Source organism: Chroicocephalus ridibundus, chromosome 1 (genome assembly GCF_963924245.1).
Source record: "Chroicocephalus ridibundus chromosome 1, bChrRid1.1, whole genome shotgun sequence".
NCBI classification, from domain to species: Eukaryota; Metazoa; Chordata; class Aves; order Charadriiformes; family Laridae; genus Chroicocephalus; species Chroicocephalus ridibundus.
Genome location: NC_086284.1, coordinates 134909331 through 134925368, shown reverse-complemented (window position 1 = coordinate 134925368; position 16038 = coordinate 134909331). Strand labels below are relative to the sequence as shown.

General features: G+C 38.4%; 1 protein-coding gene across 1 annotated transcript in view; it reads left to right on the top strand.

The window, feature by feature from the left end:
* EFCAB6 (EF-hand calcium binding domain 6) overlaps nt 1–16038 on the top strand; it is a 113681-nt gene that overhangs the window by 27052 nt on the left and 70591 nt on the right. Inside the window, 3 exon segments of the mRNA XM_063320085.1 lie at nt 6728–6885; nt 8572–8720; nt 14242–14297. Of these exon segments, the coding sequence (XP_063176155.1) occupies nt 8572–8720; nt 14242–14297 (205 nt within the window). The 5' untranslated portion in view covers nt 6728–6885.

Genomic DNA, 16038 nt, shown 5'->3' with positions numbered 1-16038 from the left:
ATAGATCAATCAAGAATGGTGCTACGTAGTTTGTGTTCTCTTCATATGCCTAGAGGAGGGCAATAGCAAGTCTCCTATTGATTTTTATCATGAAAACAGGCTCTGGCCCAATTTTAACGGCTGCTGCAAAGACCAACTCAGTCTCCATTCATTACCTACCCGATTGTATCCTGCCCCTTCTGTAAGGATGTGGTTAATGCTGTGCAAAGCACGATGATGATCCTTGCCTATTCATGGGGACCCTGTGTAAGAAGCTGGAGTATAAAGAACAGAGGGCAAAAGTGCAATTCTGAACCAGTAATTAGTTCTGTATTTCTGTTTGTTTATTAAATGGGATTGACTTTCCAGCCTTGATATATGCAGATCCATGATAAGCCATTTTGCTCAAAACAGCAGAAATTGCCCGTGAGTAACAGTAGAAAGTTCCTAGGGGAAGGAATGCAACTGTTTTCATGTGACAGAAAACAAAGTAGCCGGTGGGTTCCTGAAAACTGTCACTAATGTAGGATAATAACTGAAGAGTGTTTCTGCTCTATAGTAAGGCCATGGTAATTTGTGTATGTATCTGTTTTTTGTTTTAAATTGGGGTTTTTTGGTAGATCAAAAACTGAGCTATAAACAAGGGAGAATTTCAGACATTCCTAAAATGTGACAAAGCATCATTCCTGATGCTGAGATTTACTATTAACCTGATCTTTCTCATGACATTTTCATAAAATAGAACTGTCAGTCCTCAAATAATGCAATCACACAAACGTTTTTGAAGCCTTCCTTTTATTTTGAATGTATGCATGGATAGTTTGTTCAAAGTGGAACTGAATCTCTCCATTTTATTATATATGTTTCTATCGCACTTCCCATATGTCACAGTACTGTCTGTATATTCGTTCTGTATTTCCATATGTACAATTCACAGCTAACATAATCTTAATCCCTTTAAAATTTCCTTGAAAATAAATTCACAGATAATCCTCACCCACTAGTAAGACACAAAGAGAAGGCTCGAGGGGAAATAGGATGTGAGGGAATTGCTGGGGAAAAGAAGTGAAGTCCTCCATGAATTATGCATAGACCCATGGCTTACATGCATCAAAACCAGGTGTGTGGTTTATTGTGATAACCAGGATAGCCCCATGGGTTGGGTAGGATTATAATTCAATTGTTTCATATGGGAAACTGAGGCAAGAGGCAAGTCAATGACTTCCCAAGTTTATGAAGTAAATTTAATATTGTGATCGGGAATTCCTGTCTTCCAGTACCTCACAAAAGTGATGGAATGATAATGATCTTAGCAGATAATCATGCCTCCACACTTTGCCACACAACTCAAAGAACAGAGAGGAAAACAGGGTATGTTACACTGCAGGTCTCTCTTCTTATCCCAAATGGAATTTGCCAAATGGCTAACCACGTTCTCTTTATCACAGAAATGGTCCCATAAATTGCAAGTGGGATTTCCCCTCCTCACCCCCCATGATGATGAAAGTGGTGGATTATAAATGGGTGGTATTTGTCTTTCTTTTGTAAGACTATGAGGCTCTCCAAAAGGGTTCATGTCCCAAAGATGTCTGGGGACAGTACTGAGCAGAAATAGGACTTATTTTCTTATATTGTCAAAGTCAAAACCAGAACGCAGCTTCACATTGGGTGCTCTCATTGCCAGGATGTTGGAAAATTGGGGGGGGGGAAGAAAAAAAAAAGCCACAATCATGATTCAAAGGATGGTGTGGATGCTTTAGATCTTATTGTTAGCAGAGATCTTATTGTTAGCAGATAGCCTGTTTAGCCTTTGAAAAGGGAGTTAAAGAGGTGACTACATCATATGGTGTAGTGTCTTCACTAGACAGACAAATTCAAATGAAAAAATAAGGTAATCAATTCTTCTGTTATTAGTCCTTGGAACAAATTCATCAGGACTAACTAGATGCATTTTTGTCAGACATGCTTTAACCAAACACAGGTTTTGTTGTATTTAGAGAATAATTATGGGGCTAAACGCAAAGGAAGTTGAAAGAAACTTAGTTGCCTGTGATACACAAGATGTTCTGATGGTATCATTTTGGCTTTAAACTTTATGGATCCTCTTTAGGCAACAGAATTTGAATCTTCATTTTAAAAACTAGATCTTTCTAGGTTTCGTGATTAGGAAGATGAAACATGAGCATGAGTCACAGTAGTGTTTTCTGAAGGGGATTGGAGATAAATCCCACAATAACTTGTGATAAACTGGTCTTGGATTCTCTAACAAACTGTTGTTCTGAAAGGTGAAATCTGCTCATTTTTTCCAAGCATATGGATACAATCTGAGGATGGCAAGTGTATACAGTATTAACAGCTTCACTGCTGATCAGGGGAAATATCCAAAAAGTGAACGCTTGCAATCAAAGATTAATTTCAAAGCTGTAGAAGTTAATACCATGTGGAAATGACTTCTAATTGCAAAGTGAGGTTCCCATTTAATCCAGATGAAGCTGCTGCAAATTTTCCAGCCTGCTATAAAATCCAGACAACTTGAGACAGAGTTTAGGTATGACTTACCATAATTCCATACACTGGAATTTGTTTAAGACTATCATAATATTCTTATATTATTAGGAGAGAAAAGTCCTTGTGCAGATATATTAAAATTCATGTTCATGTAGATGGCCAAGTAAATGGTACTGTATGTAGGATTTAAATGATATTATGCAGACAACTTGCATACTATAGACAATCTTGGGCAGAGGAAAGAGAACAAAGAAAAATGTAATGGGAAGTTAGAAAATAAAGATTTCACTGCTTATTTGTTTTTCACAATCTTTTACATACTATGTGTCTAAAGATTTAGTAAATTTCCTATTTCTGCAATTCACTACAAATATGATCTAGAATAGCTGTGTTTTCTAAAAATTGCTCTCTTTTTCTAGGCCGTGGAACCATTACTGTGTCAGAAACTCTAAGGTGATTGATTATAAAGAATTTCTGAAGAATTTTGGCATAAGTACAGACACAGTTAAAGTAAAAAACACAGAAAATGAAGTTCGAGGAAGTGCTCAGAAAAGGAGTAGAAACTTGGGTCCTTTTCCTCTTTCCAATTATAACAATCGGAGTATTTCTGTTGAACTTGATGGATCCAGTTTGCAACTTTGTAGGATATGGATAGCCTCTGATACAGAGGCTAACTAGGTCACTGGGGCAAAGAAAGCCAGTTTCCTTTGGCCTGGGAAATTCTACCAACTGTGTGTGAAAACTGCATTTAAAATCAAAAGGTGACACATTACACGGGCCAAAAAATAAAATCACCATTACAAGCTCATATACCCCAGATAAAGAATTTGTTGCTGCAATTTGGAATCTTGTAGCATTTAGAAAAGACAGTTTCCACCAAGTATTCAATCATACTGAACTTCGCAGCTAATCTTTGTAACAAAGAACTTACACTCTAAGACAGTGACAAAATGGTGAACTTGGACAGGTTGGGGAGGTCAAGGTGACTGTAAGACATTTTTTGTCAGCATGACAGTAGTTTCAAGCATAGCAGCAACCTAACTTATTGGAGTGTTGGGACTGTCTGTGTAGGCATCAACTTAAAGAAGGATTTTTAAGAAGGATTGATGGTCAGGAATTAAGTCAGTTTGTGAATGTGTATGGGCAGGTCCTCTCAAATATAAGGGTCAGCATAAGAGTAGGTACAAAACATATTGGTTTGAAATTGCAAGAACCAGGCAGTCGAAGGTGGCACAAGGTCTTGTTTCTGAGTGAAAGGTGACTTGTGTGGAGGACATGGGCCATGGAGACTCTTAAAATGAAAGCATTATCTTATGTTTGTTGTCTAGGGAAGGAAGAGTCATCGATAAGAACAGGATATGGTTGTTTTCCTCAAAGACAGAAGTGTGTTTCAGTAATTCAGTTATTGGATGAATGGAGGCAGTGAAGAAATTTGACCCTGTACGTGTATTAAAATAGTTGTGTTTGAGACATTATACAGCAAACATCCACCAGATTTACCCATAATGTGAACGTGAGGATCTATGGAGAAGTGAGTTTAAGGAGGTGCTCAAGTTAAGATAGTAAGAAAGGCCCTTCCGGTACATTTAAAAATAATATAAATCTGTTTGCATATCTTAAAATTTAATTTAGTGCACTTAAAATATTTTCTCCATCACATGTGTAGACATATGATATTTTGGCAGTTGTATTTTTCATAAGTGTGAGACTAACTGCTAATTAATTTTTAATTTATTTTTGTTTAAAAAGAAACATTTAAACTTACATTTGCTGAAGAACGCCAGTAAAGACTTACCTGTACTTCGCCAGCTAAAGAGCATTAGCTTCAAACATTGTGTCTTTCATTTCTACTACTCAAAATTTAGCACTTCACAAAGAGAATTACAGAAGAATAGAAAGATCTATCCTGGTCTAGAAAAGAGAAGCCAGCAGCCCAGAAGTTTGAATTATGATTATCCTCTTCCTGACAAAAAGTCTTCCCTTGGGTGGTAGGAATTATTTTTGAACCAATTTTGAATAGATGGCCTGATGTTCAAAGGCTGTGAATACCAACAGTTCACATCATTGGCTTCAGAAGGATCAGAAGTAGCTGAACTCTTTCGAAATCATCAAGTCAGAATATCTAGTATTTTAATAATACTTTTTCTTCTCACCATTTTACATGACCATAGTGTGACTATATAGAGGTTTGTAAGTTTGTGCAGTACTATCAAAGATTGTTTTGAAACCATTACTAGAAGTAAATATAACTACCAAAAATAGAGTGATTTTTTTTCCTAAGTAGGGTATTGAAATTGTGGAGAAATAATCTTACGAATTAAGGCTCTTCCTTCTTCCTAGTACATGCTGTACCTAGCATTGTGCCTGATTACTGGGTCCAGCTCTGGAGCCCTCAGCACAAGAAGGACGTGGACCTGTTGGAGCGGGTCCAGAGGAGGGACACAAAGAAGATCAGAGGGCTGAAGCACCTCTCCTATGAAGACAGGCTGAGAGAGTTGGGGTTGTTCAGCCTGGAGAAGAGAAGGCTCTGGGGAGACCTTATAGTGGCCTTCCAGTACCTGAAGGGGGCCTATGAGAAAGCTGGGGAGGGACTGTTTGCAAGGGCATGTAGCGATAGGACGAGGGCCAATGGCTTTAAACTAGATCAGGGTAGGTTTAGATTAGGCATTAGGAAGAAGTTCTTTACAATGAGGGTGGGGAGACACTGGAACCTGTTGCCCAGAGAGGTGGTGGAGGCCCCATCCCTGGAGACATTCAAGGCCAGGCTTGATGAGGCTCTGAGCAACCTGATCTAGTTGAAGATGTCCCTGCTTACTGCAGGGGGGTTGGACTAGATGACCTTTAAAGGCCCCTTCCAACCCAACACGTTCTATGACTCTATGACTAACCCTCTTACTTTAACCATTCAGTTAATGGGGCTTGGGACACAACCTCCACACTCATTCCACCATAGGATGCCTCAGACATTCAGAGACCTCACTTGTGGTGTGTTCCTGCAGCCCTACTGTGCTCACGTGTCTTGACTTCACCTCTTGCCCTCTGATTCCAAGTTTCATCTCTTTCACCCACCCGCTTTGAAAAGTGGAGCCTCATCCAAGTAAAGTAGTTATAAAAAAAATTATCACTCAACATTGGTCTAAAAATAGATTTAAAAATCATCCAGGTAAATGAGTGGTAACCTTGCTTGTTAATTTCTGAGGTGAAAAACTGAGTAATATTTGTTTGATAAATATTAGTACCCAACCAAACCTAAATTGAAATAGGGGAGTTCTAAATGGAATTGAGCATTCACATAAGTTTCAAAAATTTAAGTAATAAAAAGTATAGTTTTATTTAAATAGGAAGGAAAATCTGTGTTCGGCAAGCCACTGAGAGTGCGCAGGGAACACTGGAGAGCATACCCTAAGCACGGAGTAGTCACACCTTGGTATCCTTTTCCATACAGAACAACAGAGCTGCTATGTTCTGAATCAAATATAACACATCTGTAGCAGAATGGTTATCCCAAAGAGCGTACATGCCAACTGCATACTAAGTAGAGCAGTATACAACAAACCACCATCATAAAACGAGCTGCTCAGCCCAGCTGAAATAAATACTCGACAGAATTGGTTTGGTTTTTCTGTTAGTTTAGTTTGGTTGGTTTTGGTTGGTTTTTGGTTTTTTGGGGTTTTTTGGGGGGGAATCATCAAGGAGGGCTGTTTGGCTTAGAGTAACTGGAAGCTCTTCCAAGGACTGTGGGAGCTAAGATGGGTTAGTGAGACAGGAGTATATGAAGGAAATGGAGAAGAAAAGAGCCTTTTCAAGGTCAATAGGCATGTTTATTATCAAAAACCTATAGGGACGTTGCCTTCCATTTCCTGAAAATGTATTTTTGGTAGAGAATCATTCTGGACACATACTGACAAAGAGAGGGAGTTAGTTTCTAGTAGTGTCTTCTGATATTAAATGTAATAAAGTTACCTGTTAATGTTGTAAGTTATGTGTATTATGTTTTAAAAGGAATATGAAATGCAGAACTACTACAAGAAATGCACAGATTAGTTAGCATAATTTTGAACTATTGATGAAGTTTGAAATACAAGAAAATATAAGAAAGTTGCATTTCAGGTTTGGTTTAGTCTATTTGTATGTAAAGGTTTATCCAGTTAACAAAAACAGTCTTTAAAAGTTTTAGATGGCTTTATTTCTTTGAAGCTGACAAAGCTGCCGACTTTGCTAAATCAGTTTTTCTTAACAGTACTAATCTGCCAGAAAATAAAAGAGAAGAAATGGAAGCAGAAAAAAACTTTTTCTACAGTCTTCGCCAGCAAGAGTTTTTCTACAGTATTCCCCAGCTGAGCATGCTGTGTGACAGAGTGCAGTCTGGAGAGCACTGAGCAGGCATTTGGAGAAAAAGTAAGGGAGTGCCATTGATACTTTGGAATACTTTGACAGGTGGAGAAGCTGAGACAGACATTACAGGAAAAGAAAATTGCCAAGCTTTGATGCCAGTTAATTATACCCACTTCTTTTATGAACAAATTCCATGCACAGGGTTTTTTGTTTGCTTTTAAAGCTGGTTAGCAGAAGCAGCAGCTCTATTTTATTTTGTGTGTTCCAGTCTTGCTTATTAGATTCACAGCATCAAAAACGTACGTATTAGAACTCCAGATTCCTTAGGCTGAAACAAAATGAGAGTGCATCGAAGCTTGATGGCTAAGGTTTTTCATAATGTGAATTGCTAGATCACTCTGTCAGATCAAAGTAAGTAATGACTTACACTGCGTAATGACTAGTTATCATTGTCTGACAATTATTTTCTGACCTGCAAGAAATAAATTATTAGGGGATAGGTGCTACTGCAGAAACACATTTTTTTAATATGTGATGGCAAGCTTAGAATAGAGAGTGGAGCTGGAACAGACATGGCAAATGACCTTTCCACATGCCCTTAGATGTGATCTTAACTGAAGAGGGTTGGGGAGTGTGATGATTGAATGTAACTGTGTTCCAGCTGCTTTATGGGAAAGTGATCAGGAAGAAAATTTTCTAACTCTCACTCTTGTGCCGCCATTTCATGAAAATCCAGACTCCCTAAGAAAATAGGAGCTGATACTGTGCCTCAAGACTGCATATTCTACTAGAAACTCAATTACACAGGCCTGTAACTGTGATTTCTCAGCCTTGAAAACACAGAAGAGGAGGGACAGACAAGGCTACAGGGACATTCAGCATCTTGACCCTTTTTCATCTTGTGTATCTTTGATATGGAGGTCAAGGCCTGGATTATAAGCACAGTACATCTCACCGTACAAGCCCTCCCAGTCCTTGATGTTTATTTTGGGCTTTCTAAAGTCTCTCTATACATTATCTTTACACTGTGATTTCAGCAGTTTTGAATGAACAATAATCAGCTTAGAAGCAGATGGGATACTTGTCAAAAAATGGTGGGGGGAGAAAAGCCTTAGGGATGCTTGCAGTATTCAACAACCCAGTGTGAGCTAACATTTCAGAAAAACAAACCAGTCTTCCTATTGTTTCATGAGCCTTATCAAAATCTGCAGTAAGTCAACTTTCAGGCATTTTACAAGTCCCATAAGCAAAACCACATCCACACAGCTCCTTTGCAACAGCCCATGAATTGAAAAATTACCAAAAAGAAATGTGTGATATGTTTATATATCAGCTATGTTAACTATTCCATGTCTTCTAACATTTTCCAGTATTCATTGTGCTAATGACCCATTTTAATAAAGGGAACTTTGATAGTAGGTTATGTCCTGGATGGTTTTAAAGTTACATTAAGACAGGTGTTACCAAACAGGCTGATCCACCAAGTATTTTTAGCTCTGAATTTTGAGGCAGAGTTATTATTTGAGAAACTTGTCTGACTTGTCATTTGAGAGTGTGTGATTGGGAATACTGTTTTGTAGTGAGCTTATTAATTAAACATCTGACAGTCAGAGCATGCCAGGGTAACCTATTTGATCAGTTCACAGAGAAGAACATTTGCAAAGGTCTTGTAAAAAATGCATTATTGTTTTAAAAGCTTCATGAACTTGATTTTTCCGAACAAAACACGATAAATTGTATTCATTACAGATGTGTTCGGTCTATCAGGACATTGAAAAAGCCTTCAGAGCAATTGATGTCAGTCAGAGTGGATTTGTGTCTTTGGATTACTTGAAGTCAGTTATAAGTGGCTTTATATTTCCTTTGCCAAATGAAACTTTTCGAGAGCTAATGAATAGGTAAGAATCTTATTATTTTCTTAGGGGACATTTTTTAGCACTGCTGCCTTATAACTTTATTATTGCTTGACTACCATCATTAATTCATCTTACTTGTGCCTGTGTTGCAGTATGTATGGCACAGGATGTAAAAGCTGATATAGCTGGGTATAAAACCAAGTTTTTTGCAGTAAGGTATATAGGCTTAATGGGGTAGAAGCTTTAAGTCACTGCTTTCTTACTTCTATTTGCTCACAAATTTGTATTTAATTTCCTAAAGGGAGCATTACTCTCTTGCATTCAAATGACTAGTGATGTGGGATGGTGTGAATTTGCTGGAAGAGCAGCTTCATGACTGTTAGCATCATATTTGCATGGTGACAGTGTGACTCTACAAGTCTCTCCTTTTTAAATATGCTGGTGAAAAAGTGAAATTAAAGTGGATGAATGAACTAATGCTGAAAGCTTTCACTCTGCACTGCTCATTGTCAGTCACTGAAAAAGATAACTGAAGGGACGCTTCTGTGATGCATAATAAAACAATTTCATACCTGTAAATTTGAATCTAAACAAAAATGAGGCAAAAATCTTTTGAACTTCAGTTTTGACATTGTGAATGTTTTTATTAGAACTGCTGTGAAGGTTGAGAAATCATGCCAACTTCTGGATTCAAGTCAATGTACTATTTTACTTTAACTAGGCGTCTTTGTAGTATCATGACCAAAACTCAAATCTTCTTGTGGGCAGTCAGTGTACAGAAGATAAATGGATAGAAAACATTTTCTTGCCCAGCCTCAAGGATCTCAGCGTACAGAGTTTAGGCCACAGGACTTTTTCCAAAATAAGATTTCCTGGACATGATCACTTCAGCATATGCTGACTAGCTTCCTAAACTCATATGTCCTTTTTAAAGCCAAAATATCATAGGAATGGATGTTTTTGTGGCTTTTGGTTAAATCTAGACCAGGATCTCTCATGATTAATCTTTTGTACTCAGAAACCAAAAACTGTGAGAAGAAAACTGCCAGAATATACTTTATACTTGTTGGCAACAGTGCCAAGGGCATATGGCCAGTCAAAGAGAAAGGGAGAACAACTTAACTCTTACACAGCATTTTGAGTCCAAAATATTGCTTAAGCTTACAACAACAGGACAAGGCACCCAAATCATACAGTGTGAGGAAATCAGTAACCGGATCATGCATTACTGCTTAATAATTTCACAATTTATAGTCTATCTATGTAAATTGTTGGAAGAATAGAATCATCCCTGTAAATAATCAGTTGAGTTATGCTTTTTCTTTACATGCACTAGTTAGCTGAAAGAGCTCAGTGCAGATATACGTTTTACAGCAGCAGGTGCTGTACGAGAGTGTCATCTGCAGTAACCATATTGCTTTGTGCATTCAGCAGATAAATCTGATTTGCTTCTAGTCATTCACAGTGTGATATAACAATGATCAACTATTACTTTGTCAAAAAATTGCTATTATAGTTTTTCTTCAGTTCATGTCACTTGCTAGTTTAAATCTTAAAGTAAATCTTGCTCCTAAGAGCAGTTGCATAATGGAAAGATTTCTGCATGTATTCTTCCACTGGAGCTTTCTCTAGCGTTAGAAAAATATAGCGACATTTTAATGATGCTGTAAACAGAAATGTTCAAGCCTATATATGCCATATCTCTTAGGTGATATTTCTCAGATAATGTAATTCAAAATCCCCACCAGGTGAATGGAACAACAGCAAAAGTTCCTTATAGTCATCTAATTCTAATAATGAAGTAACTTCATTGTAGCGGATAACAAATGTAGTAATAATTGATGGGCAAGGGACATGATTTCAAGGTTTTTAAGATTCTATTTAAATAATATGACATGAGATGTGCCAGGGAGCTGTTTATAAGAAATAATACATGACAACATTTTATAGTTGTTTGAGGTATTTACATCTCATGGGCTCCTGATATAAAATTCAGGGCCCATTGAAGTTGATGCAATTTTGCCTTAGACTTCAGGTAGGATTTCATCCTTGACTGGTTTAGGACCAGATTACCCGTACACTTATCTCTCAGTATATGTCCCCACTGCAGCAGGATCAAATACATCAGAGGCAGTACTGGTTGAGGTGTACTTCAATCAAAGGACATCACTCATCTGAGTCCCGAATTCCCTGAATTCCGTCACTTCTACGCTTGAAAATTCTTTCACTTAGAAGTAAAATATCGTGAACTTGAGTTTATATAAAGAGTTGCATAAACTGAAGGAATTAATTTCACAGTATTTCAACATTCTCACGTCAGAAATATTTTGATTATGTTTTGGAGCTTTGCTGTGGATTGTGTCCCTTGAGGGGGTGTGAGGGAAAGGTATTCTTATTGACGGCTGGGAGCAAATCACACATGACCAGTATGAAGGCTTTGCCAACAGAAGGTCTAACTTCTAAGACTCTTTTCTGTTGGCCGCCAGGATTTCTAACTGGTGACTGTTATTTGTGATATGAGGTAAGTCATGGTGCTCAGTTGCTCAGGACTTTGGTGAACAAAATATCAGTTAAAAACACTTGGACAGTTTTCAGCAGCAGAGGTAGTTTTAAACTTCTTGTGTCACCCTCGTGCTTCATTTCTTTAATTTATGATTTGTGTAAAAGTATCAGATGCTAAGGCACTGATGGTTAAATGTTTCTCAATGGGTAGTATTTTGTAAAGGATCACTATGAGATGATATAACACGTGGTTTTACCAGGTATCCGTGTTGTTACAGCTCTTAACAGTTAATTTTTATGGAAGCATACTCTTTTGTACTTGGACATAACCATAAGCATACTTCCAAAAAGCAATGCAGAATTTATTTTTATTACTTTAATAAGTTGGCTGGCCTATGATAGTAGATAAAATGCTGGATTTCCACTCACAAAAGATGCACATTTTTTCTGTCCCTGCAGTGGAATGATCTTTCTATGACTCAGTCATTCTACCTATGGCATCTAAATATTGTATTTATTGCCCTTCTAGCACAGCTTGAAATCTGAGGGCCAGTATTATAACTATGAAGAGGGATTGTTTTGAAATTGTAAAAATACTCCAAAGTCCTTCCTCAGCTTTTATTTCCACTGACTTAGCTTTGTCTAAATAGGGCTTTCTTCAATTTGATCCACAAAACTTAATGCTGGGAAGTTCCCCCCAGCCCCCGTGAGGGCCTGATACATGCCTTTCCGTGATACAAACCTGCAAGAGAAAAGTGTTGCATTGGGCCAGCCACAGGCAGAACTGGAAGAGCTCCACAATCCACTACCCAGCTGCAGAACAGGGGAAAACCGCTGCACCTCATGGACTGATCAATGCCACCACAAATCATAACTAGTAATGCCAGACCTTCACACATCTGCATTAGTATTTCTTCCTAAGTTCCCTTCAGCTCCCGGGATTTTAACAATTGTCACTGTGTCACTGCTGAAGTCTGAGAGGCGATTATAGGGCTTCTGACCAAGGAAGTGGAAGTGGAGAAGTCTGTTGCTCTGATTGACGTAGCTTTGGCTGGTTGCTCATTTTCAGCACAGAATTGCTCTCTACAGTGCGATTTGAGTGATTTAGTAGACCATAGGCATTTGAGTGTGAAGGGATCTCTGTTGGGGGCTCAAAATAACAGTTGTTATCTTGGCCTTAATTTTAAAGATCATCTGTTATTTCATACTGTTTGTTTCATATTCGTTTATCCAAGACAATAATCAGATACAAAATATCTATCCTTCCCACAGCTTTTTTTAATAAACCATCCCTCAATAGTATTGTTGGCAAAGCCCTTCCCTGCAGGGAATGAAATGTCTTCCCTGGTGAAATTTCAATTCCAGCACTGCCTCTGTCTTCTTTTACCTTGAGTCTTTGGTGCTTGGCCTTTCCCAGTCCCTCTTCTGGGTTCTGGTGCAATTCTGCTGCTTGTGCAGTGGGAGATGCTCGGCCCTTGAGCCGCTGAGCCATGGTACGTGCGTGTTACTCCCAGGCAGGACCACTGTAAGGAGTCAGGTTCCCTCTTCGTCCATTAAATACCCCGTCCTGTCAGGTTGCGGTCGACCAAAGCCTGAATGCTGTGATTCATTCAAGTTTTGCTTTTTAGCTTTGTTGGCTGAGCCTGAGAAACTGCTGTGTAGTCCAAAAACTGGAGGTTTTTTGTAAAAGGTCCAGGAAGTCTTGCATACCTCTGGCTGCATTTGGTAATTTTTTAGCTTCGTCCTATGCATCCTGGATTAGCAAATGCTCTGAACACCATCTGCCACCATTTTAAGGAGCATTAGGAGTTTTAAAAGCTTTTCTGAGATGACTAGAATAGCGAGTCAGCATGTTTCTGATAATATCTGAGGAATGTAATTGCCTACAAAGCACCATCTGAAGCAGGAGTGCGTTTAGCCATGCTCTTTGGAGCCTTCTGGAGTACCATTGAAACTGAATAGGAGATATGCCATTGGTTTGGGGGGTCATGGGATCAGGTCCTTATTGATTTTAAAGTAACTGTTAGTGGAATATGGTACTAGTTAACTTCCCAGGATTTTTAACATAGTTTAAGACTTCCAGTACTTTTGAAGTTTTCAAATTTGTATACAGTGAACGTCATAACATTTTAAAAAACCAACATACTGTTCCCCTTAGTTAGTTTCTTTACTGTTATGTGTAAATAATGAGAAGGGATGCATTAAATACTATCTCATTCTAGACATCTGTAATGTGAATGTCTATGCCTGAACTGCTCCTCCTAGACCCCATTTTATAGTCACTGGAGAGAAACAATGGGCAGGATTCATCTAACCAGTTCGATATGTCTACTTTAGGATGAGATGAATCCTGTCCTGAAAGTGCCTGTTTCTCTCCAATGACTATAAAGGGAACTTAGAGTGACTCGCTCAGGTGTGGGCATGTACATTTGGTTAGATGAATTCTCGCTTGGGGTCTAGTTCTTCCACAGCTAGACATTTGGAATTGAGAAAATAAGTTGGCTCAATTTACATATTTAGTAACAAAAAAAAGCTATGCAAGCTTACTCTAATTATGAATGTAGCACACATTGATATTATAATCATGATGTGATGTTCTAATTCAAAATCCTTCTTGGAACGTAGAGGTTTCTTATAAGAAAATACCTTAAAACTCTTTTCTTTCTTAAAAATCAGATTTGGACTGAAAGCCACAGGTAAAATCGCTTGGCAACAATTTTTAGAAAAATTCCAGAATCCTGTGAGCACCTTTGAAAACAGGCAGACAATTCCTATGAGAAAAAAAAAAACATAAGTAAGTAGGAAGTTCCTTTTTTATGTGAGTAACCTGTGTGTACATATTTATTGAAAATGAGTAGTGTATCCACTTGATGGTCACCCTTGATTAAATTCAGTTAAAAAAATCTTTTGGCAGTGATTTCTCTAAGCGCACCCTTCTTTTGAAGACTATCAAACCCGAGTCTTAATGAGGTGATTTATTCTTCGTGCTCAGAGAAGAACATAGTGAGCAAAAGAGGGTAAGAAATGAAAGCATTGCAAAGACTGTCTTTTCCTCTTGCAGAGTAAATCCAGCTAGAGGAGATGAAGTTTCTTCAGCGACACTGCTCTTCAGAAGCTGCACAGATACATCCAACATGCTTATTCCTCTTTAAAGCAGGCATTCCTTATGCTTGATGAAGTAAGAGCAATTATTTTTAGATGTTGCCTCGGTTAATTACTCTTACAGCTAAACATTTGTGTCTCTTATCTGCTTCAAAGTAATCTGGTGGTTGCCAGTCTTTGTTTTCTGTTACAACAGCACAGAGTCTGTTTTTCAGGTTTCTTTAACCTAGAAATGTGCAAACAGGGACTAAATAATCTGTAACAACCTCTCTGATAAGCAAAAATTATTGCCATCCTACAATTTCACTGGAAGTCATGTTGGCCAGTTCCTTAATAATCCCCGTGGCTGCCTTTGAACCCCTGCTAGTTTTTCTGTATATTTCATGAAATGTTATGACAGAAATGAGAATTGGTGCTTTCATAGAAGTTGCACTTGTACCAGAAAAATAAAGAATATAACTTTCCAGATATAACTAAGTGTTCCCCTGTTTCTACATCCATGGCTTGCCTGCGTCCCTTATGCCTAACATCATATTGGCAATTTATTTATGCTTTGATTATATATTATGACCTGCAAATCTTTAAGAGTAACTGCTTCTTATAATTAAGATTCCACTTCTATTCTAGCATACTTTCTCCATTTGTCAATATAGGACTTTATTAGAAAGCTTATTCTTTGCTTGTGCTTATTCTTCCCAGCCATGTTGTGTCACTGGTTTGTTCTCTTCATCATTTTGCCATCTATTTGTCTTTCAGTTATCTATGGTCATCTGACACTTTAAAGTTTTGGGTTTTTTTCAGGTTATTTGTGCAAGTGTATGTGTATATGTATAAAAATATATATACAGAGAGAAAGACCTGTGTTTACGCTGTTTATCAACATGCAGACACAAGTATAGGTATGTGTGTGCATAAACAGGATGTATAGCACAGGATTAAAAATCAGCCCCTACAAGTCATCATTAGAAACAGACCTCTTGAGAGTGGGTTATTATCTACAATTCCATTTGAAAGTTTCCGTTATCTGGTTCTGTTATCTATCACACTTGTTTGATACCTGCCACTTGCACCTGTAGTGTTCTCACTTCTTAGTCAAAACGCATGTCACTGGGCATAAGTAAGGCATATTGTTGCCTTGGGCAGCAAACTGCCCCAGGAGAGCAGCACAGGCAGGGTCCCAATGCCCATTTTGCCTCTGCCAGAATCCTCGACAGCCCTGTTAGTTGCTTCTTCCAAGAGAGGGATCCAGATGTGTTAATTTGCAGCTGTTGACATCTTTATGTTAACTGGTAACATTGGTTATCTCAGGGATGCACGGGTAAACATAGTGACAAAGGATGAGGAAAAGACTGAGGTGCTTAATACCTTTTTTGCTTTAGTCTTTAATAGTAAGACCAGTTATTCTCTGGATACCCAGTCCCCCGAGCTGGAAGACAGGGATGGGGAGCAGAATGAAGCCCACACAATCCAAGGGGAAATGTTTAGTGACCTGCTAGAGCACTTAGACACACACAAGTCTATGGAGTTGGATGGGATCCACCCAAGAGTACTGAGGGAGCTGGCAGAAGTGCTCACCAAGCTGCTTTCCATCATTTATCAGGAGTGCTGTCTAACTGTGGAAGTCCCAATTGACTGGAAGTTAGCAAATGTGAAGCCCATCTACAAGAAGGGCCAGAAGGAGGATATGGAGAACTACAGGCTTGTCAGCCTGACCTCAGTGCCATGTAAGGTTATGGAATAGATCGTCTTGAGTGCC